General features: G+C 33.9%; 1 protein-coding gene across 1 annotated transcript; it reads left to right on the forward strand.

Annotated features, from left to right (window-relative positions):
- Positions 1–118: 118 nt before the first annotated feature.
- Positions 119–2,536, forward strand: LOC135139142 (testin). The gene is made up of 2 exons (XM_064069268.1): positions 119–499; positions 549–2,536. Exons 1-2 carry the CDS (start codon positions 214–216, stop codon positions 2,348–2,350), a joined length of 2,088 nt encoding a protein of 695 aa, XP_063925338.1. The 5' UTR covers positions 119–213; the 3' UTR covers positions 2,351–2,536.
- The last annotated feature ends 19,730 nt before the right edge of the window (positions 2,537–22,266 follow it).

The following is a 22,266-nucleotide window of genomic DNA, read 5'->3' on the forward strand; positions in this document are numbered from 1 at the left end:
TTTTGCCTTGTTTATAAAACAAACAAACCAAACGTCACTTGTCACTCGGGCCGTCATCCGTCAAACGCGCTCTCTCTCTGTCCGCTCAAACCCCCATCGCTCCGTCTCTCTCTAACAGTTTGGGGCAATTACCAGCCATGATTCATCGCCCCAACCTCCTTATCAGATAAACCTGTTGATTACCAACTCGTGGGGCGTCACCGCACGCTGAAAATGAGCGAAAACACCGAAACCCTGGAAGCCCCAAACTGGCTTTCCGAGCTCGAAAAGAAGCGCGAAATTCGACTGAAAGCCCGTTTGGGGCACGAAGCCGGCGCCGGGGCCCCCTGTATCAAGTGCAACGACAAGTGCCCAGGTTTAGATCTCCACTTCTGGCGAAAAATCTGCAAGAACTGTAAGTGCTCAAAGGAGGACCATGATGTCCACGATGACGACATTTATGGGTGGGCGCAGTTCCAGCTGCTGGGCAGCAAACCCAACAGGATTAAAAAGAAAATCGGTGAGTGGGTTGCAAGCGTGGCTTGTCGAGTTTTCAACGATTTTTGTAGTTTTACCGGGGAAAAAGGATGAAGTGGAGTTGGATTGGGCCCCCAAGGGGAACACCGAGACTATCGATAAGTATTTGAAGACGTTGGCGCCGGAGAGTTTGCCGGTGAAGGGGTCCCAGGCGGCGCAGGAGCGAAAGCAGCTACTACAAAAGCAAATTCCGATTCATGACATTGACCCAACCCTCTGTCACGAATTGACTGACTCGGAGTTAGCTAAAATGCAGGATTATATCAAACACATGAAAAACAGCGCTGGAGTGGGACAGGTTATCCAGTTTAGTGTGAATTATGGTAATGTACATCTCCTGGGGGACCTCAATGTGAAGGTCGTCGCAGACCGATACCCAAAAGGTGTGCCTTCAATAGAAACCGTCCAGTTACTAGGTGAACGTAAAGCAGGCACCTTAACCAAACAATTCGACAAGTTAGGGATTCAAGACCAGAAAGAGTTGGATGCTTTCTTTGATAAAATCCCGAAACCGCACAACATGACAGCTCACACCGAAAAGTTAGGTTATGGCAATCTGGCAACTACCCCCGACAAAATCCCCAAAAGTATGTACACCCCGGAAAATCGCGACTTCACCCTTGAATTAACCCGTAGATTAACTAACGTCCCGCCGCCCCCTCTCGTCAATATTCAAGGTCAAGACGTACCCCGCTACCCCCCGAACTACTCGCAAAGCATCGAAGTTAATAAAAACCTGGCGTCGCGATTCGCCCGCGAGCACATTTTAAGCGACCCGAACCTAGGGGCGGTGCCTAATTTCGCCAATGAGGCGACGACTGAGCCGCAATTCGGCTACGCGAGCGCGGAGGCGGTGCCTATTTATCCTACCGAAAACACGGAACTGTATAGGGCGGGGCCTGACTACGCCAACGAAATCAACCGCAACGCCGTCGATCTCCCGCATTACGCCCCCGGCACTCTAAATATACAGAGTGAGCAACAAAACCCCACTTCGGTTCGCAACATCCGCGATTTAGCGTACGGCACGCACGATTTAGCCAATTCCAACTACAGTAAGCCGTTGCAGTCGTACAACCCGAGCCAGTTGAGCGTGTCCGAAAGTCAGATGGTGCCAAATCCGGTGAATATCGGGCCCATTCGTGACATCAGCTACGAATACAGCGCCCCTGAAATCAAACAAGCGATACAAGGCGAAAACGCGTTGTTCGAAGGCCTGGAACGCGGGCGCCAGGTCCCTGAAGACGTCGCTCTCGAGACGAAACAGTGCCGCAAATGCTCCAAGTTCTTCGAGCCCGGCGAGTTCGCCATTTTCGTGGAAAAATCAAACGCGCTTTACCATTCCGAGTGTTTCAAGTGTGCTGGGTGCAACCAGAGTCTAGCCGACTTGTTCTATTTCTACGACAAAGAGTCCGATAACATATATTGCGGGCGCGATTTTGCCAAAATCCGCGGGATTCCCAGATGTAAAGCTTGCGATGAGCTTATTTTCGTGAAAGAGTATTGTTTGGCGGAGAATTCGACGTTCCATTTGAAGCATTTTTGTTGCTTCGAGTGCGATCAAGCTCTGGCGGGGCAGAATTACGTTGTTGAGGATTCGCAGCCGGTTTGTTTGCCTTGTTTTGAGAAGCTTAAAGCCAATAAGTGCATTAGTTGTTCGAGGGTGATTAGGCCGGACGAGCAGGGGGTGTCTTTGGCTGAAGGGACGCACTTTCATGCTGCTGATGAGTGCTTTTGTTGTTCGGTGTGTAGGAAGGTGTTGCATGGGGCCAGGTTGTTGTTCAGAAACAATAAGTTGTATTGCTCGCATGACTGTTTGAGGAGCGATCAGTGATATTTTTGGATTCCAAGTTTTACATTGATGATAAGATTTACATATTTTATTATATTATATTAAATTTTCTATACTTAGCTATTTTGTAAGTATATTTTATACGACGGTATCATATTTTTGTATCATTATTATGAAAATGTGCCATTTGTATCGATTTTATACGAAATAAAAGTTCCTCGAAATGTATTGTTCTTTTCATTATTATTATACTTAAGAAAGTTAGGTTAAGATAGGCATTTGTGACAGTATATAAGCACCTATTATCACTATGTGGTGGCAAAACTCATGAAATTTGGAAGTTAAGCTTATATATCATCATCATCTCGTCTTTAAGAGAACACTTTAATTTCTGCACCAATCACAACAAAGTGCATCGCCGCCAAATTAAAATTTTCATCTTTTTTTTTGAGTTTTCAATTTGGAATTCACCTTTCTTGTTTATCGGGACAGATTTCGTAACGGCGATTTCAGATTTGTAACTGGCGGAAGATTATCTAAATTTGAGTCCAATCTTCAGTCGACTGAACCAATTTTAAAGATTTTTTTGGAAAATTTCCGAAAATGTTAAATTCACTTTTCGTGTTTAGTGGATTAGATATCTAATTAACGACGATTTCAGATTCGCAACTGGCGGAAGATTATCTATAAATCGACTCCAATTTCAGATCAATTGAACAAATTTTTTGGAAAATTTTTGGACATTTTGGATTCACTTTTCGTGTTTATTGCAGCAGATATCGTGACGGCGTTCCAAAAGTTTTCCAAAAAAGTGGTGAGCAACATCGGTTCAATCGATCGAAAATTTGTGACAAATTGTAGATAATCTTCTTCTAGTTTCCTATCTGAAATCGCTGTCACGAGATCTGCTCCAATAGATACGAAAAGTGAATCCAAAATTTCTAAAAATTTTCCAAAAAAGTGGTTAAAATTGATTTAATCGACCGAAGATTAGTGTCAAATTGTGGACAACCTTTCGATAGTTACGAATCTGAAATCGCCGTCAAGATATCTGTTCCAATAAACCCGAAAAGTGAATCCAAAATTTCCAAAAAAGTGGTTTAAATTGATACAATCGACCGAAAATTGGTGTCAAATTATAGATAATCTTCTGCTACTTACGAATCTGATATAGCCGTCACGATATCTGCTCCAATAAACCCGAAAAGTGAATCCAAAATTTTCAAAAATTTTCCAAAAAAATCGTTAAAATCGGTTCAATCGACCGAAAATTGGTCTCAAATTGTAAATAATCTTCCGCTAGTTACGAATCTGAAATCGATGTCACGATATCTGCTCCAATAAACCCGAAAAGTGAATCCAAAATTTCCAAAAATTTTCCAAAAAAGTGGTTAAAATTGGTTCAATCGACCGAAAATTGGTGTCAAGTTATAGATAATTTTCTTCTAGTTACGAATCTGAAACCGCCGTCACGATATTTGCTCCAATAAAGCCGAAAAGTAAATCCAAAATTTCCAAAAATTTTCCAAATATGTGGTTAAAATTGGTTGGTGTCAAATTGTAAATAAACTTCTGGTTACGAATCTGAAATCGCCGTCACGAAATTTTCTCCAATAAGCTCGAAAAGTGGATCCAAAATATCCAAGAATTTTCCAAAAAAGTGGTTAAAATTGGTTCAATTCACCGAAAATTGTTGTCAAATTGTAGATAATCTTCCGCTGGTTACGAATCTGAAATCGCCGTTACGATATTTGCTCCAATAAACACGAAAAGTGAATCCAAAATTTCCAAAAAAGTGGTTAAAATTGGTTCAATCGACCGAAAATTGGTGTCAACTTATAGATAATCTTCTACGTACGAATCTGAAATCGCCGTGACGATATCTGCTCCAATAAACCAGAAAAGTAAGTCCAAAATTTCCAAAAATTTTCCAAAAAAGTGATTAAAATTGTTTCAATCGACCGAAAATTGGTATCAAATTGTATATAATCTTCTTCTAGTTGCGAATCTGAAATCGCCGTCAAGATATCTGCTCCAATAAACAAGAAGATTCAATCCAAAATTTCCAAAAAATTTCCAAAAAAGTGGTTAAAATCGGTTCAATCGACCGAAAATTGGTCTCAAATTGTGGGTAATCTTCCGCTAGTTACGAATCTGAAATCGCCGTCAAGATATCTGCTCCAATAAACAAGAAAAGTGAATCCAAAATTTCCAAAATTTTTCAAAAAAGTAGTTAAAATTGGTTCAATCCACCGAAAATTGGTGTCAAATTATAGATAATTTTCCGCTAGTTACCAATCTGAAATCGCCGCCAAGATATCTATTCCAATAAACCCGAAAAGTGAATCCAAAATTTCCAAAAATTTTCCAAAAAATTGGTTAAAATCTATTCAATTGACCGAAAATTGGTGAAAAATTGTAGATAATTTTCTTCTAGTTGCGAATCTGAAATCGCCGTCACGATATCTCCTCCAATAAACAAGAAAAGTGAATCCAAAATTTCCAAAAATTTTCCAAAAAAGTGGTTAAAATTGGTTCAATCGACCGAAAATTGGTGTCAAATTATAGATAATTTTCCGCTAGTTACCAATCTGAAATCGCCGCCAAGATCTCGATTCCAATAAACCCGAAAAGTGAATCCAAAATTTCAAAAAAAATTCCAAAAAATTGGTTAAAATTGGTTGAATCGACCGACAATTGGTGTCAAATTATAGATAATTTTCCGCTAGTTGCGAATCTGAAATCACCGTCAAGATATCTGCTCCAATAAACAAGAAAAGTGAATCCAAAATTTCCAAAGTTTTCCAAAAAAGTAGTTAAAATTGGTTCAATCGACCGAAAATTGGTGTCAAATTATAGAAAATTTTCCGCTAGTTACGAATCTGAAATTGCCGTCAAGATATCTGCTCTAATAAACCCGAAAAGTGAATCCAAAATTTCCAAAAATTTTCCAAAAAAGTGGTTAAAATTGATTCAATCGACCGAAAATTGGTCTCAAATTGTAGATAATCTTCCTCTAGTTACGAATCTGCAATCGCCGTCAAGATATCTGCTACAATAAATCCGAAAAGTGAATCCAAAATTTCCAAAAATTTTCCAAAAAAGTGGTTAAAATTGGTTCAATCGACCGAAAATTGTTGCCAAATTGTAGATAATCTTCCGCTGGTTACGAATCTGAAATCGCCGTTACGATATTTGCTCCAATAAACACGAAAAGTGAATCCAAAATTTCCAAAAAATTTCCAAAAAAGTGGTTAAAATTGGTTCAATCGACCGAAAATTGGTCTCAAATTGTAGATAATCTTCCGCTAGTTACGAATCTGAAATCGCCGTCAAGATATCTGCTCCAATAAACAAGAAAAGTGAATCCAAAATTTCTAAAATTTTCCAAAAAAGTAGTTAAAATTGGTTCAATCGACCGAAAATTGGTGTCAAATTATAGATAATTTTCCGCTAGTTACGAATCTAAAATCACCGTCAAGGTGTCTGCTCCAATAAACCCGAAAAGTGAATCCAAAATTTCCAAAAATTTTCCAAACAATTGGTTAAAATCGGTTCAATTGACCGAAAATTGGTGAAAAATTGTAGATATTCTTCCACTAGTTACGTATCTGAAATCGACGTCAATATATCTGCTGCAATAAAGCCGAAAAGTGAATCCAAAATTTCCAAACATTTTTCAAAAAATTGGTTAAAATTGATTCAATCGACCGAAAACTGGTGTCAAATTATATGTAATTTTCCGCTAGTTACGAAACTGAAATCGCCGTCAAGATATCTGCTCCAATAAACCTGAAAAGTGAATCCAAAATTTCCAAAAATTTTCCAAAAAAGTTGTTTAAATTGGATCAGTCGACCAAAAACTGGTGGCAGTTTATAGATGATCTTCCGCTAGTTACGAATCTGAAATCGCCGTCACGATATTTGCTCCAATACCCCCGAAAAGTGAACCCAAAATTTCCAAAAATTTACCAAAAAAGTGGTTAAAAGTGGTTCAATCGACCGAAAATTGGTGTCAAATTGTAGATAATCTTCCGCTAGTTACGAATCTGAAATCGCCGTAACGATATTTGCTCCAATACACCCGAAAAGTGAACCCAAAATTTCCGAAAATTTTCCAAAAAAGTGGTTAAAAGTGGTTCAATCGACCGAAAATTGGTGTCAAATTGTAGATAATCTTCCGCTAGTTACGAATCTGAAATCACCGTCAAGGTATCTACTCCAATAAACAAGAAAAGTGAATCCAAAATTTCCAAAAATTTTCCAAAAAAGTGGTTTAAATTGGTTCAATCGACCGAAAATTTGTAACAAATTCTGGATAATCTTCCGCTAGTTACGAATCTGAAATCGCCGTCAAGATATCTGCTCCAATAAACAAGAAAAGTGAATCCAAAATTTCCAAAAATTTTCCAAAAAATTGGTTAAAATCTATTCAATTGACCGAAAATTGGTGAAAAATTGTAGATAATTTTCTTCTAGTTGCGAATCTGAAATCGCCGTCACGATATCTCCTCCAATAAACAAGAAAAGTGAATCCAAAATTTCCAAAAATTTTCCAAAAAAGTGGTTAAAATTGGTTCAATCGACCGAAAATTGGTGTCAAATTATAGATAATTTTCCGCTAGTTACCAATCTGAAATCGCCGCCAAGATCTCGATTCCAATAAACCCGAAAAGTGAATCCAAAATTTCAAAAAAATTTTCCAAAAAATTGGTTAAAATTGGTTCAATCGACCGACAATTGGTGTCAAATTATAGATAATTTTCCGCTAGTTGCGAATCTGAAATCACCGTCAAGATATCTGCTCCAATAAACAAGAAAAGTGAATCCAAAATTTCCAAAATTTTCCAAAAAAGTAGTTAAAATTGGTTCAATCGACCGAAAATTGGTGTCAAATTATAGAAAATTTTCCGCTAGTTACGAATCTGAAATCGCCGTCAAGATATCTGCTCTAATAAACCCGAAAAGTGAATTCAAAATTTCCAAAAATTTTCCAAAAAAGTGGTTAAAATTGGTTCAATCGACCGAAAATTGGTCTCAAATTGTAAATAATCTTCCTCTAGTTACGAATCTGCAATCGCCGTCAAGATATCTGCTACAATAAATCCGAAAAGTGAATCCAAAATTTCCAAAAATTTTCCAAAAAAGTGGTTAAAATTGGTTCAATCGACCGAAAATTGTTGTCAAATTGTAGATAATCTTCCGCTGGTTACGAATCTGAAATCGCCGTTACGATATTTGCTCCAATAAACACGAAAAGTGAATCCAAAATTTCCAAAAATTTTCCAAAAAAGTGGTTAAAATTGGTTCAATCGACCGAAAATTGGTCTCAAATTGTAGATAATCTTCCGCTAGTTACGAATCTGAAATCGCCGTCAAGATATCTGCTCCAATAAACAAGAAAATTGAATCCAAAATTTCCAAAAAAGTGGTTAAAATTGGTTCAATCGACCGAAAATTGGTGTCAAATTATAGATAATTTTCCTCTAGTTACAAATCTAAAATCACCATCAAGGTGTCTGCTCCAATAAACCCGAAAAGTGAATCCGAAATTTCCAAAAATTTTCCAAAAAATTGGTTAAAATCGGTTCAATTGACCGAAAATTGGTGAAAAATTGTAGATAATTTTCTTCTAGTTGCGAATCTGAAATCGCCGTCACGATATGTCCTCCAATAAACAAGAAAAGTGAATCCAAAATTTCCAAAAATTTTCCAAGAAAGTGGTTAAAATTGGTTCAATCGACCGAAAATTGTTGTCAAATTGTAGATAATCTTCCGCTGGTTACGAATCTGAAATCGCCGTTACGATATTTGCTCCAATAAACACGAAAAGTGAATCCAAAATTTCCAAAAATTTTCCAAAAAAGTGGTTAAAATTGGTTCAATCGACCGAAAATTGGTCTCAAATTGTAGATAATCTTCCGCTAGTTACGAATCTGAAATCGCCGTCAAGATATCTGCTCCAATAAACAAGAAAATTGAATCCAAAATTTCCAAAAAAGTGGTTAAAATTGGTTCAATCGACCGAAAATTGGTGTCAAATTATAGATAATTTTCCTTTAGTTACAAATCTAAAATCACCGTCAAGGTGTCTGCTCCAATAAACCCGAAAAGTGAATCCGAAATTTCCAAAAATTTTCCAAAAAATTGGTTAAAATCGGTTCAATTGACCGAAAATTGGTGAAAAATTGTAGATAATTTTCTTCTAGTTGCGAATCTGAAATCGCCGTCACGATATGTCCTCCAATAAACAAGAAAAGTGAATCCAAAATTTCCAAAAATTTTCCAAAAAAGTGGTTAAAATTGGTTCAATCGACCGAAAATTGGTGTCAAATTGTAGATAATTTTCCGCTAGTTACCAATCTGAAATCGCCGCCAAGATATCTATTCCAATAAACCCGAAAAGTGAATCCAAAATTTCAAAAAAATTTTCCAAAAAATTGGTTAAAATTGGTTCAATCGACCGACAATTGGTGTCAAATTATAGATAATTTTCCGCTAGTTGCGAATCTGAAATCACCGTCAAGATATCTGCTCCAATAAACAAGAAAAGTGAATCCAAAATTTCCAAAGTTTTCCAAAAAAGTAGTTAAAATTGGTTCAATCGACCGAAAATTGGTGTCAAATTATAGAAAATTTTCCGCTAGTTACGAATCTGAAACTGCCGTCAAGATATCTGCTCTAATAAACCCGAAAAGTGAATCCAAAATTTCCAAAAATTTTCCAAAAAAGTGGTTAAAATTGATTCAATCGACCGAAAATTGGTCTCAAATTGTAGATAATCTTTTTTTAGTTACGAATCTGCAATCGCCGTCAAGATATCTGCTTCAATAAACAAGAAAAGTGAATCCAAAATTTCCAAAATTTTCCAAAAGAGTTGTTAAAATTGGTTCAATCGATCGAAAATTGGTGTCAAATTATAGATCATCTTCTCCTATTTACGAATCTAAAGTCACCGTCACGACATTTGCTCCAATAAACAAGTTAAGTAAATCCAAAGTGTCCAAAAATTTTCCAAAAAAGTGGTTAGAATTGTTCAACGGACCGAAAATTGGTGTCAAATTGTATATAATCTTCTTCTACTTACGAATCTGAAATCGCCGTTACGATATCTGCTCCAATAAACAAGAAAAGTGAATTCAAAATTTCCAAAAATTTTCCAAAAAAGTTTAAATTGGCTCAATCGACCGAAAATTGGTGTCGAATTGTAAATAATCTTCTTCTATTTACGAATCTGAAATCGCCGTCACGATATATGCTCCAATAAATCCGAAAAGTGAATCCAAAATTTCCAAAAATTTTCCAAAAAAGTGGTTAAAATTGGTTCAATCGACCGAAAATTGTTGTCAAATTGTAGATAATCTTCCGTTGGTTACGAATCTGAAATCGCCGTTTCGATATTTGCTCCAATAAACACGAAAAGTGAATCCAAAATTTCCAAAACTTTTCCAAAAAAGTGGTTAAAATTGGTTCAATCGACCGAAAATTGGTCTCAAATTGTAGATAATCTTCCGCTAGTTACGAATCTGAAATCGCCGTCAAGATATCTGGTCCAATAAACAAGAAACGTGAAACCAAAATTTCCAAAATTTTCCAAAAAAGTAGTTAAAATTGGTTCAATCGACCGAAAATTGGTGTCAAATTATAGATAATTTTCCTCTAGTTACGAATCTAAAATCACCGTCAAGGTGTCTGCTCCAATAAACCCGAAAAGTGAATCCGAAATTTCCAAAAATTTTTTAAAAAATTGGTTAAAATCGGTTTAATTGACCGAAAATTGGTAAAAAATTGTAGATAATTTTCTTCTAGTTGCGAATCTGAAATCGCCGTCAAGATATCTGCTCCAATAAACAAGAAGATTGAATCCAAAATTTCCAAAAAATTTCCAAAAAAGTAGTTAAAATTGGTTCAATCGACCGAAAATTGGTGTCAAATTATAGATAATTTTCCGCTAGTTACCAATCTGAAATCGCCGCCAAGATATCTATTCCAATAAACCCGAAAAGTGAATCCAAAATTTCCAAAAATTTTCCAAAAAATTGGTTAAAATCTATTCAATTGACCGAAAATTGGTGAAAAATTGTAGATAATTTTCTTCTAGTTGCGAATCTGAAATCGCCGTCACGATATCTCCTCCAATAAACAAGAAAAGTGAATCCAAAATTTCCAAAAATTTTCCAAAAAAGTGGTTAAAATTGGTTCAATCGACCGAAAATTGGTGTCAAATTATAGATAATTTTCCGCTAGTTACCAATCTGAAATCGCCGCCAAGATCTCTATTCCAATAAACCCGAAAAGTGAATCCAAAATTTCAAAAAAATTTCCAAAAAATTGGTTAAAATTGGTTGAACCGACCGACAATTGGTGTCAAATTATAGATAATTTTCCGCTAGTTGCGAATCTGAAATCAGCGTCAAGATATCTGCTCCAATAAACAAGAAAAGTGAATCCAAAATTTCCAAAGTTTTCCAAAAAGTAGTTAAAATTGGTTCAATCGACCGAAAATTGGTGTCAAATTATAGAAAATTTTCCGCTAGTTACGAATCTGAAATCGCCGTCAAGATATCTGCTCTAATAAACCCGAAAAGTGAATCCAAAATTTCCAAAAATTTTCCAAAAAGTGGTTAAAATTGGTTCAATCGACCGAAAATTGGTCTCAAATTGTAGATAATCTTCCTCTAGTTACGAATCTGCAATCGCCGTCAAGATATCTGCTACAATAAATCCGAAAAGTGAATCCAAAATTTCCAAAAAAGTGGTTAAAATTGGTTCAATCGACCGAAAATTGCTCTCAAATTGTAGATAATCTTCTACAATCGCCGTCAAGATATCTGCTACAATAAACCCGAAAAGTGAATCCAAAATTTCCAAAAATTTTCCAAAAAATTGGTTAAAATCGGTTCAATTGACCGAAAATTTGTGAAAAATTGTAGATAATTTTCTTCTAGTTGCGAATCTGAAATCGCCGTCACGATATCTCCTCCAATAAACAAGAAAAGTGAATCCAAAATTTCCAAAAATTTTCCAAAAAAGTGGTTAAAATTGGTTCAATCGACCGAAAATTGGTGTCAAATTATAGATAATTTTCCGCTAGTTACCAATTTGAAATCGCCGCCAAGATATCTATTCCAATAAACCCGAAAAGTGAATCCAAAATTTCAAAAAAATTTTCCAAAAAATTGGTTAAAATTGGTTCAATCGACCGACAATTGGTGTCAAATTATAGATAATTTTCCGCTAGTTGCGAATCTGAAATCACCGTCAAGATATCTGCTCCAATAAACAAGAAAAGTGAATCCAAAATTTCCAAAATTTTCCAAAAAAGTAGTTAAAATTGGTTCAATCGACCGAAAATTGGTGTCAAATTATAGATAATTTTCTTCTAGTTGCGAATCTGAAATCGCCTTCACGATATCTCCTCCAATAAACAAGAAAAGTGAATCCAAAATTTCCAAAAATTTTCCAAAAAAGTGGTTAAAATTGGTTCAATCGACCGAAAATTGCTCTCAAATCGTAGATAATCTTCCTCTAGTTACGAATCTGCAATCGCCGTCAAGATATCTGCTACAATAAATCCGAAAAGTGAATCCAAAATTTCCAAAAATTTTCCAAAAAAGTGGTTAAAATTGGTTCAATCGACCGAAAATTGTTGTCAAATTGTAGATAATCTTCCGTTGGTTACGAATCTGAAATCGCCGTTTCGATATTTGCTCCAATAAACACGAAAAGTGAATCCAAAATTTCCAAAACTTTTCCAAAAAAGTGGTTAAAATTGGTTCAATCGACCGAAAATTGGTCTCAAATTGTAGATAATCTTCCGCTAGTTACGAATCTGAAATCGCCGTCAAGATATCTGCTCCAATAAACAAGAAAAGTGAATCCAAAATTTCCAAAATTTTCCAAAAAAGTGGTTAAAATTGGTTCAATTCACCGAAAATTGTTGTCAAATTGTAGATAATCTTCCGCTGGTTACGAATCTGAAATCGCCGTTACGATATTTGCTCCAATAAACACGAAAAGCGAATCCAAAATTTCCAAAAATTTTCCAAAAAGGTGGTTAAAATTGGTTCAATCGACCGAAAATTGGTCTCAAATTGTAGATAATCTTCCGCTAGTTACGAATCTGAAATCGCCGTCAAGATATCTGCTCCAATAAACAAGAAACGTGAATCCAAAATTTCCAAAATTTTCCAAAAAAGTAGTTAAAATTGGTTCAATCGACCGAAAATTGGTGTCAAATTATAGATAATTTTCCTCTAGTTACGAATCTAAAATCACCGTCAAGGTGTCTGCTCCAATAAACCCGAAAAGTGAATCCAAAATTTCCAAAAATTTTCCAAAAAATTGGTTAAAATCGGTTCAATTGACCGAAAATTGGTGAAAAATTGTAGATAATTTTCCGCTAGTTGCGAATCTGAAATCGCCGTCAAGGTATCTGCTCTAATAAACCCGAAAAGTGAATTCAAAATTTCCAAAAATTTTCCAAAAACGTTTAAATGGATTCAATCGACCGAAAATTGGTGTCGAATTGTTGATAATCTCCTTCTAGTTACGAATCTGAAATCGCCGTCAAGATATCTGCTTCAATAAACCCGAAAAGTGAATCCAAAATTACCAAAAATTTTCCAAAAAATTTGTTAAAATTGGTTCAATCCACCGAAAATTGGTGTCAAATTATAGATAATTTTCCGCTAGTTACGAATCTGAAATCACCGTCAAGAAATCTGCTCCAATAAACCCGAAAAGTTAATCCAAAATTTTCAAAAATTTTCCAAAAACCTGGTTTAAATTGATTCAATCGACCGAAAATTGGTGTCAAATTGTCGATAATCTTCCTCTAGTTACGAATCTGAAATCGCCGTCAAGATATCCGCTACAATAAACCCGAAAAGTGAATCCAAAATTTCCAAAAATTTTCCAAAAAAATGGTTTAAATTGGTTCAATCGGCCGAAAATTGGTGTCAAATTGTAAATAATCTTCTTCTATTTACGAATCTGAAATCGCCGTCACGATATATGCTCCTATAAACAAGAAAAGTAAATCCTAAATTTCCAAAAATTTTCCAAAAAAGTGGTTAAAATTGGTTCAATCGACCGAAAATTAGTGTCAAATTGTGGATAATCTTCTTCTAGTTACGAATCTGAAATCGCCGTCACTGTATCTGCTTCACTAAACACGAAAAGTGAATCCAAAATTTCCAACAATTTTCCAAAAAAGTGGTTAAAATCGGTTCAATCGACTGAAAATTGTTGTCAAATTGTAGATAATCTTCCGCTGGTTACGAATCTGAAATCGCCGTTACGATTTTTGCTCCAATAAACACGAAAAGTGAATCCAAAATTTCCAGAAATTTTCCAAAAAAGTGGTTAAAATTGATTCAATCGACCGAAAATTGGTGTCAAATTATAGATAATCTTCTGCTAGTTACGAATCAGAAATCGCCGTCGCGATATCTGCTCCAATAAACAAGAAAAGTGATTCCAAAATTTCCAAAAATTTTCCAAAAAGTGGTTTAAATCGACCGAAAATTGGTCTCAAATTGTAGATAATCTTCCGCTAGTTACGAATCTGAAATCGCCGTCAAGATATCTGCTCCAATATACCCGAAAAGTGAATCAAAAATTTCCAAAAATTTTCCAAAAAAGTGGTTTAAATCGGTGCAATCGAACCAAAATTGATGTCAAATTTTAGATAATCTTCTACTTCCGAATCTGAAATCGCCGTCACGATATCTGCTCCAATAAACAAGAAAAGTGCATCCAAAATTTCCAAAAATTTTCCAAAAAAGTGGTTAAAATCGGTTCAATCGACTGAAAATTGTTGTCAAATTGTAGATAATCTTCCGCTAGTTACGAATCTGAAATCACCGTCAAGAAATCTGCTCCAATAAACCCGAAAAGTTAATCCAAAATTTTCAAAAATTTTCCAAAAACCTGGTTTAAATTGATTCAATCGACCGAAAATTGGTGTCAAATTGTCGATAATCTTCCTCTAGTTACGAATCTGAAATCGCCGTCAAGATATCCGCTACAATAAACCCGAAAAGTGAATCCAAAATTTCCAAAAATTTTCCAAAAAAATGGTTTAAATTGGTTCAATCGGCCGAAAATTGGTGTCAAATTGTAAATAATCTTCTTCTATTTACGAATCTGAAATCGCCGTCACGATATATGCTCCTATAAACAAGAAAAGTAAATCCTAAATTTCCAAAAATTTTCCAAAAAAGTGGTTAAAATTGGTTCAATCGACCGAAAATTAGTGTCAAATTGTGGATAATCTTCTTCTAGTTACGAATCTGAAATCGCCGTCACTGTATCTGCTTCACTAAACACGAAAAGTGAATCCAAAATTTCCAACAATTTTCCAAAAAAGTGGTTAAAATCGGTTCAATCGACTGAAAATTGTTGTCAAATTGTAGATAATCTTCCGCTGGTTACGAATCTGAAATCGCCGTTACGATTTTTGCTCCAATAAACACGAAAAGTGAATCCAAAATTTCCAGAAATTTTCCAAAAAAGTGGTTAAAATTGATTCAATCGACCGAAAATTGGTGTCAAATTATAGATAATCTTCTGCTAGTTACGAATCAGAAATCGCCGTCGCGATATCTGCTCCAATAAACAAGAAAAGTGATTCCAAAATTTCCAAAAATTTTCCAAAAAGTGGTTTAAATCGACCGAAAATTGGTCTCAAATTGTAGATAATCTTCCGCTAGTTACGAATCTGAAATCGCCGTCAAGATATCTGCTCCAATATACCCGAAAAGTGAATCAAAAATTTCCAAAAATTTTCCAAAAAAGTGGTTTAAATCGGTGCAATCGAACCAAAATTGATGTCAAATTTTAGATAATCTTCTACTTCCGAATCTGAAATCGCCGTCACGATATCTGCTCCAATAAACAAGAAAAGTGAATCCAATATTTCCATACATTTTCGAAAAAAGTGGTTAAAATTGGTTCAATCGACCGCAAATGTGTGTCAAATTGTTGATAATTTTCCGCTAGTTACGAACCTGAAATCGCCCTCACGATATCTGCTCCAATAAACAAGAAGATTGAATCAAAAATTTTCCAAAAAAGTGGTTTAAATTGATTCAATCGAACCAAAATTGATGTCTAATTGTAGATAATCTTTTTCTGCTGCGAATCTGTAATCGCCGTGACGATATCTGCTCCAATAAACAAGAAAAGTGAATCCAAAATTTCCAAAAATTTTCCAAAAAAGTAGTTAAAATTGGTTCAATTGACCGAAAATGCGTGTCAAATTGTAGATAATCTTCTTCTACTTACGAATCTGAAATCGCCGTCGCGATATCAGCTCCAATAAACAAGAAAAGTGCATCCAAAATTTCCAAAAATTTTCCAAAAAAGTAGTTAAAATTGGTTCAATTGACCGAAAATGCGTGTCAAATTGTAGATAATCTTCTTCTACTTACGAATCTGAAATCGCCGTCGCGATATCAGCTCCAATAAACAAGAAAAGTGCATCCAAAATTTCCAAAAATTTTCCAAAAAAGTAGTTAAAATTGGTTCAATCGACCCAAAATTGGTGTCAAATTGTAGATAATTTTCTTCTAGTTATGAATCTGAAATCGGCCATTACGATATCTGCTCCAATAAACAAGAAAAGTGAGTTCAAAATTTCCAAAAATTTTCCAAAAAAATGGTTTAAATCGGTTCAATCGACCATAAATTGGTGTCAAATTGTAAATAAAATTCTTCTGTTTACGAATCTGAAATCGCCGTCACGATATATGCTCCTATAAACAAGAAAAGTAAATCCTAAATTTCCAAAAATTTTCCCAAAAAGTGGTTAAAATTGGTTCAACGGGCTGAGAATTGGTATCAAATTGTATATAATTTTCTACTAGTTACGAATCTGAAATCGCCGTCTAGATACCTGTTCCAATAAACCCGAAGAGTGAATCCAAAATTTCCAAAAATTTTCCAAAAAATTGGTTAAAATCGGTTCAATCGACCGAAAATTGGTGTCAAATTGTGGATAATCTTCTGCTAGTTACGAATCTGAAATCGCCGTCACGATATTTGCTCCAATAAAGCCGAAAAGTAAATCCAAAATTTTCAAAAATTTTCCAAAAATGTGGTTAAAATTGGTTCTATCGATCGAAAATTCTTGTCAAATGGTGGATAATCTTCCGCTAGTTACGAATCTGAAGTCCAATAAACAAGAAAAGTGAATCCAAAATTTCCAAAAATTTTCCAAAAAAGTGGTGTCAATCGACCGAAAATTGGTATCAAACTGTAGATTATCTACTTCTAGTTACGAATCTGAAATCGCCTTCACAATATCTGCTCCGATATACAAGAAAAATGAATCCAAAATTTCCAAAAAAGTGGTTAAAATTGGTTCAATCGTCCGAAAATTGGTGTCAAATTGTAGATAATCTTCTTCTAGTTATGGGATTTTGACTCCAATTTTCGGCCCTATTTTAAAGATTTTTTTGGAAAATTTTTGAAAATTTTGAATTCAATTTTCGTGTTTATTGGAACAGATATCGTGATAGCGATTTCGGATCTGTAAGCGGAAGATTGTTTACAATTTGACTCCAATTTTCAGTCAATTGAACCCAATTTAACAATTTTTTGAAAAATTGGGTTCAATTGAAAATTGGTGTCAAACGGTATATTATACACCAATTTTCAGTCAATTGAACCCACTTTAACAATTTTTTGAAAAATTTTTGGACATTTTTAATTCACTTTTCGTTTTTATTATAATAGATATCGTTATGGCGATCTCAGATTTGTAACTGGCTGAATTAAAAATCAAAATTTTGAAAAGCTGAAAATTTGAAAAAATAAGGAAAATAAAAAGCTGGAATAAAAAAAACTATTGTAAAATCGGAACATTGGAAAGTAATGTAAATAGAAAACCGAAACGAAAAATGGCTAATCGAAAATTTGAATAAATGAAAAATTACAAAAATGTAAACTTGCAAATTAAAAAAATTGCAAATCTAGAAACTCAATAAACAAATAAATTAAAAATTGAATAATTGAAAAATTCAAGTCCAAAAAATCTGCAGGAATGTTATTTTAGCCATTGGTTTCAGCTTTATTGAGATTATAAAAAACAAAAATCGCAATGTTTTTTATAATATTTCAAAGAAACCCAATTAGATGGGTTGCAGTTTTACTAATATGTAAGAAAATTCCATTTCTATAGTTAGTTCTTAGAAGTTATATTGATCGACAATATAACTTCTACAACAGTTGCGCCACTTTGACATTAAACCATAATTGTTAAAAGCTTTCAATTTTTTTTTCGACTACAGACATCGATTTTTCCCCATCATTTGCCCAGTCCCCTTACTTCTGGTCAAGATGGTACTCCTAGACAGTGGTTTCATTTCGACCATTCTTACATTACTAAAAATTTTTGGCCTCAATTCCTCCCAATCACCACTTCGCACCAACAAATATCTTTTTCTTTACAGCACAGTCGTAGCCATTTCTTACACAATTCTTCTAATTCTCAGGATCCACTTCTGGGACAAATACGAATCCACTCTACAAAATATGGTGACGAATCTACATCTCATTTGTTACTGTTCTATAATTTTATCCACAATAACCACAAACTGGCTCATGTCAAAAAAATGCAACCAAGCTCTGACCAGGTTAGAAATTTTTGACCACTACCTCAACACTTTAGGCTTCAGTTTTAACCACACCCAGACCGAACAAGTTTTTAAACTTTCGTTTTGTGCATCTTCAGGAATTTATTTATGTTTAGCAGGTGCAGATTGTGTTGTTGGTGTTCTTACTGAGTCTGACGATTTATTAAGTATGATTTCCTGGTTGTGTGCTTACATACCTATCACTATCAACTTCCATGTTGCTGTTACTATAATCTTCACTTTGTTTCTTCTAAACCAAAGATACAGACTCTTGAAGATCTACTTGGGTAAGGTCTTGGGATACCATTCGTCACTCAATGTGAAACAATTCACGAATTTCTACTTAGAACTGAACGAAATTTCCTACACCATAGTGTACACTTTTTCTCTTCAAATTACCACGATGTTTCTTCTTATCTTCACAACTGTTACTTTAAACACGTATTTGCTTCTGACGGTGGACCTATCTTCAGGAGAGTTGTTTAAATGTTCTAATTTTCTCCTCATTCACTGCGTTGAAATGGTAGCAGTCACTTTGGCCCATTTTTCCACCAAAGCTAGGGTAAGTTTTCTTCTGAGTTAACTCCGTTCCAGAATTTTTTCCAGGCTGAAGAGATCGTCGCTGATTCGGTGAAAGTCATCACTGGTGGTTCCAACTTCAGAACGACCTTCGAAGAGGTAACGACTTTTGACTGTGTCAAAATTTTGTCCCATTTTTGTATTGCTTCCAGGATATTGAATGCTATTTTTTGATCAGAGAGAACCGATTTAGCGCGAACATTTTTGGACTGTTTTCTGTGGGACCGGAATCTGGACTAGCGGTAAGGTCTATTTTTGAATGCTGTGGTTTCTTATTTTGCTTCCAGATGGTGGCAGCTATGGTGTCGTACATGACAATGTTGATACAGTTTCTGGATAACAGCGACGATGCTGCTTGGAGGACAATTAATAAAATGTTGAAAAATGTGTTGCCTAGAACCTAAAGATTTCGATTTTTCTCAAATTGCACTATGTTGTACGTTGTAATTGTAGAACTCGACATTAAAGGCTTTTGAATGAAATTTGTATTTTTAATCATTTTTAGACGACTTTTTCAAAAGTCAAAATTTCCACTGTGCACAATTTTCGACCAATTTTCGACGATTTTCGAAATTTAACTCAACACAATAATTTTTTTTGTGGATTTGGGGCCGCGGAAATCACCATTCAATCATTTCTTCGATAACTCCAACCGTTTTTGCAGAATCGCCCACTCAAATGTCGGAATTTTGAAAAATTTCCAAAAATTTGAATTTCGCTACGAATTATTCGAAAATGTTGCTCTGTTACCATACACATGCTATATTCAAAAAATGACGGTATTAAAAGACGTTAAAAAAATTGCTACAAACATGTAACGAGAAAAACAACAAAAAAAAATGCGGTCGAAAAATTTTACAATAAAAGTCAACAAAAAACGATCAAAACAATTCAAAAAAAGTTCATAAAAAAAGACAAAAAAAATTATAAACAAAAAAAAAAGGCCCAAAAAATACAAAAAAGGCGACACGAAAAATTCAATCACAAAAATGGACAGAAAAAGCAACAAAAACAATAACAGAGACCACAAAATATACTAAAAGAAAGGAAGAAAAAAAGCTACAAAAAACGAAACAGAAAAAGGCAACACAAACATCAAAAATCGACAAAAAAGTAAAAAATAAAGTGACTAAAAAAAGACTAAAAAAAAGCAGCAAAAAAACAGTCACAAACAAAAATGAATAAAAAATTGTGGCTGAAAAAAAGGCAACAAAAAAGACGACAAAAAGGACAATGAAAATACCACACAAAACAAATGGCCAGAAAAAAAAGATGATAAAAAAAAAAGAGTTAAAAAATGAAAGTTTGGCACAATTCAACAAAAAGCGACAAAAAAGGCTACAATTGAAAATAGGCAACAAAAAATGAAAAAGCAAAAAAAAAACAGTTGAAAAAGACGACTAAAATTGGTTATAATAAAAAAAATGCCAAGAAACTTTACTCCAAAAAGTAAGAAAAAAGGCCACCAAAAGCAACAAAGAAAATAAAACAGATAACAAAAAAAGTGAGAAAAAAAAAGGTTAGAAAAAATCGACAAAAAAGACTCGAAAAACTGGTCTAAGAAAAAGGCTACAATAAAAAATAGCAAAAAAGAACAAAAAAAAATAGACCTAAAACGAGAATAAAAACTGAAACAATAATCAACAAAAAAGTAACAATAAACCGTGACAAAAAAAGACGAAAACAGGAGGTAACAAATGTCAACACAAAGCGACCAAAAAATTTGAAAAATCGACTAAAAGAAACAGGCTACTACTAAAAATAAAAAGCCTACAAAAATCAACGGAAAAACAACAAAGAAAAGTCAAAAAAAGAGGTCACTAAAAAAAAGGCTACAACAAAAAAAATGACAAAAAAACCAACCCAAAAAAAGGGTACAAAAAGGTCACAAACAACAACAAAAAAAGGACAAATAAAGGACCAAAAAAAGTAAGAAAAATAAAGCCACAAAAAAAAAACAAAAAAAAACAGCCTTAACACTACACATAACAAATGGCCAGAAAAAAAGACGATAAAAAAAGGCTAAAAAAATTCAACTAAATAATAAAAAACATGACAATAAAAGAGGACAGAAGTCAACAAAAAACGACAAAAAAGGCTACAATAAAAAAATAGCAAAAAAAAACAACAAAAAACATGACCCAAAACGAGAACAACTGAAACATTAATCAACAAAAAGGTAACAAAAAAAACCTGACAAAAAAAAAGGCCGACAAAAACAAGACGAAAACAAAAGGTGACAAATGTCAACACAAAGCGACCAAAAAATTTGAAAAATCGACTAAAAGACAGAAACAACAAAAAAAGCCAAAAAAGTTCACTAAAAAAAGACTACAATAAAAAAGTGACAAAAAACCAACCCAAAAAAGGTACAAAAAAGTTACAAACAACAAAAAAGGAGACAAAAAAACTAAACAAAAGTAAGAAAAACAAATGGCCAGAAAAAATGCTATAAAAAAAGCTAAAAAAAGTAATCCAACTAAATAATAAAAAAAAGACGACAATAAAAGAAGCCAGAAGTCAAAAAAGCGACAAAAAAGGATAAAATTGAAAATAACAAAAAATGGAAAAACAACAATAAAAGACAACACAGAATGACCAAGGCAACAAAGAAAATAAGAGATAACAAAAAAGTGAGAAAAAAAGGTTAAAAAAGCAACAAAAAAAAATCGAAAATAACCGACTAAAGCAGGCTTCGAAAAAGGTTACAATAAAAAATAAAAAAACGTGACGCTAAACAAGGACAAAAGCATTCAAATAAAAAACAACAAAAAACCGTGATCAAAAAAAATATGACCCAAAACGAGAACAAAAACTGAAACAATATTCGACAAAAAAGTAACAAAAAAAGCGTGACAAAAAAAAGGCCGACAAAAAAGACGAAAATGAAAGGTAACCAATGTCAACACAAAGCGACCAAAAATTTGAAAAATCGACTAAAAGAAACAGGGTACTATTAAAAATAGATAGCCTACAAAAAATCAACGGAAAAACAACAAAAAAATGTAAAAAAGGTCACTAAAAAAAGTATAAAACAACAACAAAAAAAAAGGACAAAGAAAAGACCAAAAAAAGTAATTCAACTAAATAATAGAAAAACACGACAATAAAAGATGACAGAAGTCAATAAAAATCGACAAAAAAGATACAGTTGAAAATAACAAAAAATTACCACAAAAAAAATGAAAAAAAAAAAAACAAAAAAGATCGAAAAAGGCGACTAAAAAGAGGCTACAATAAAAAAATGACAAGAAATAACAACCCAAAAAAGAAAATGTGACGAAAAAAACAAAAAAGTGGGAAAAAAGGCTACTAAAAACAACAGAAAAAAAACAAGTCAATAGAAAGCGGTGCAGGACGATTAAAAAATCAAAAAAGCGATAAAAGAGATAACAAAAAAGTGTGCAAAAAGGTACAAAAAAGTAAACAAGAAAGTCTAAAATGAACCGACTAAAATTGGCTTCAAAAAAGAATACGAAAAAAAAAAATAAAAAAATGTGACGCAAAACGAGGACAAAAGCTTTCAAACAAAAAACCAACAAAAAAACCGTGACCAGAAAAAAGGCGACAAAAAAATATAAATATAAAAATATACGTATTATTATCATTATAAAATAGACGAAAATAAAAGGCGACAAAAGGCAACACAAAAAAAAGGTTACAAGAAATCAATCCAAAAAGGGTACAAAAAAGTTACAAATACAAACAGAAAAAGCGACAAAATGACAAAAAAAAATT

The sequence above is a fragment of the Zophobas morio genome, unplaced genomic scaffold (assembly GCF_036711695.1).
Source record: "Zophobas morio isolate AGI-343-1 ecotype UQ-CSIRO unplaced genomic scaffold, CSIRO_AGI_Zmor_V1 ptg000030l, whole genome shotgun sequence".
Taxonomy (NCBI): domain Eukaryota; kingdom Metazoa; phylum Arthropoda; class Insecta; order Coleoptera; family Tenebrionidae; genus Zophobas; species Zophobas morio.

Coding starts and splice junctions, on each gene's coding strand:
- LOC135139142 (XM_064069268.1), top strand. CDS start 214: ATGAGCGAAAACACCGAAACCCTGGAAGCCCCAAACTGGCTTTCCGAG. Junction 500..548: donor CAGGATTAAAAAGAAAATCG/GTGAGTGGGTTG, acceptor CGATTTTTGTAG/TTTTACCGGGGAAAAAGGAT.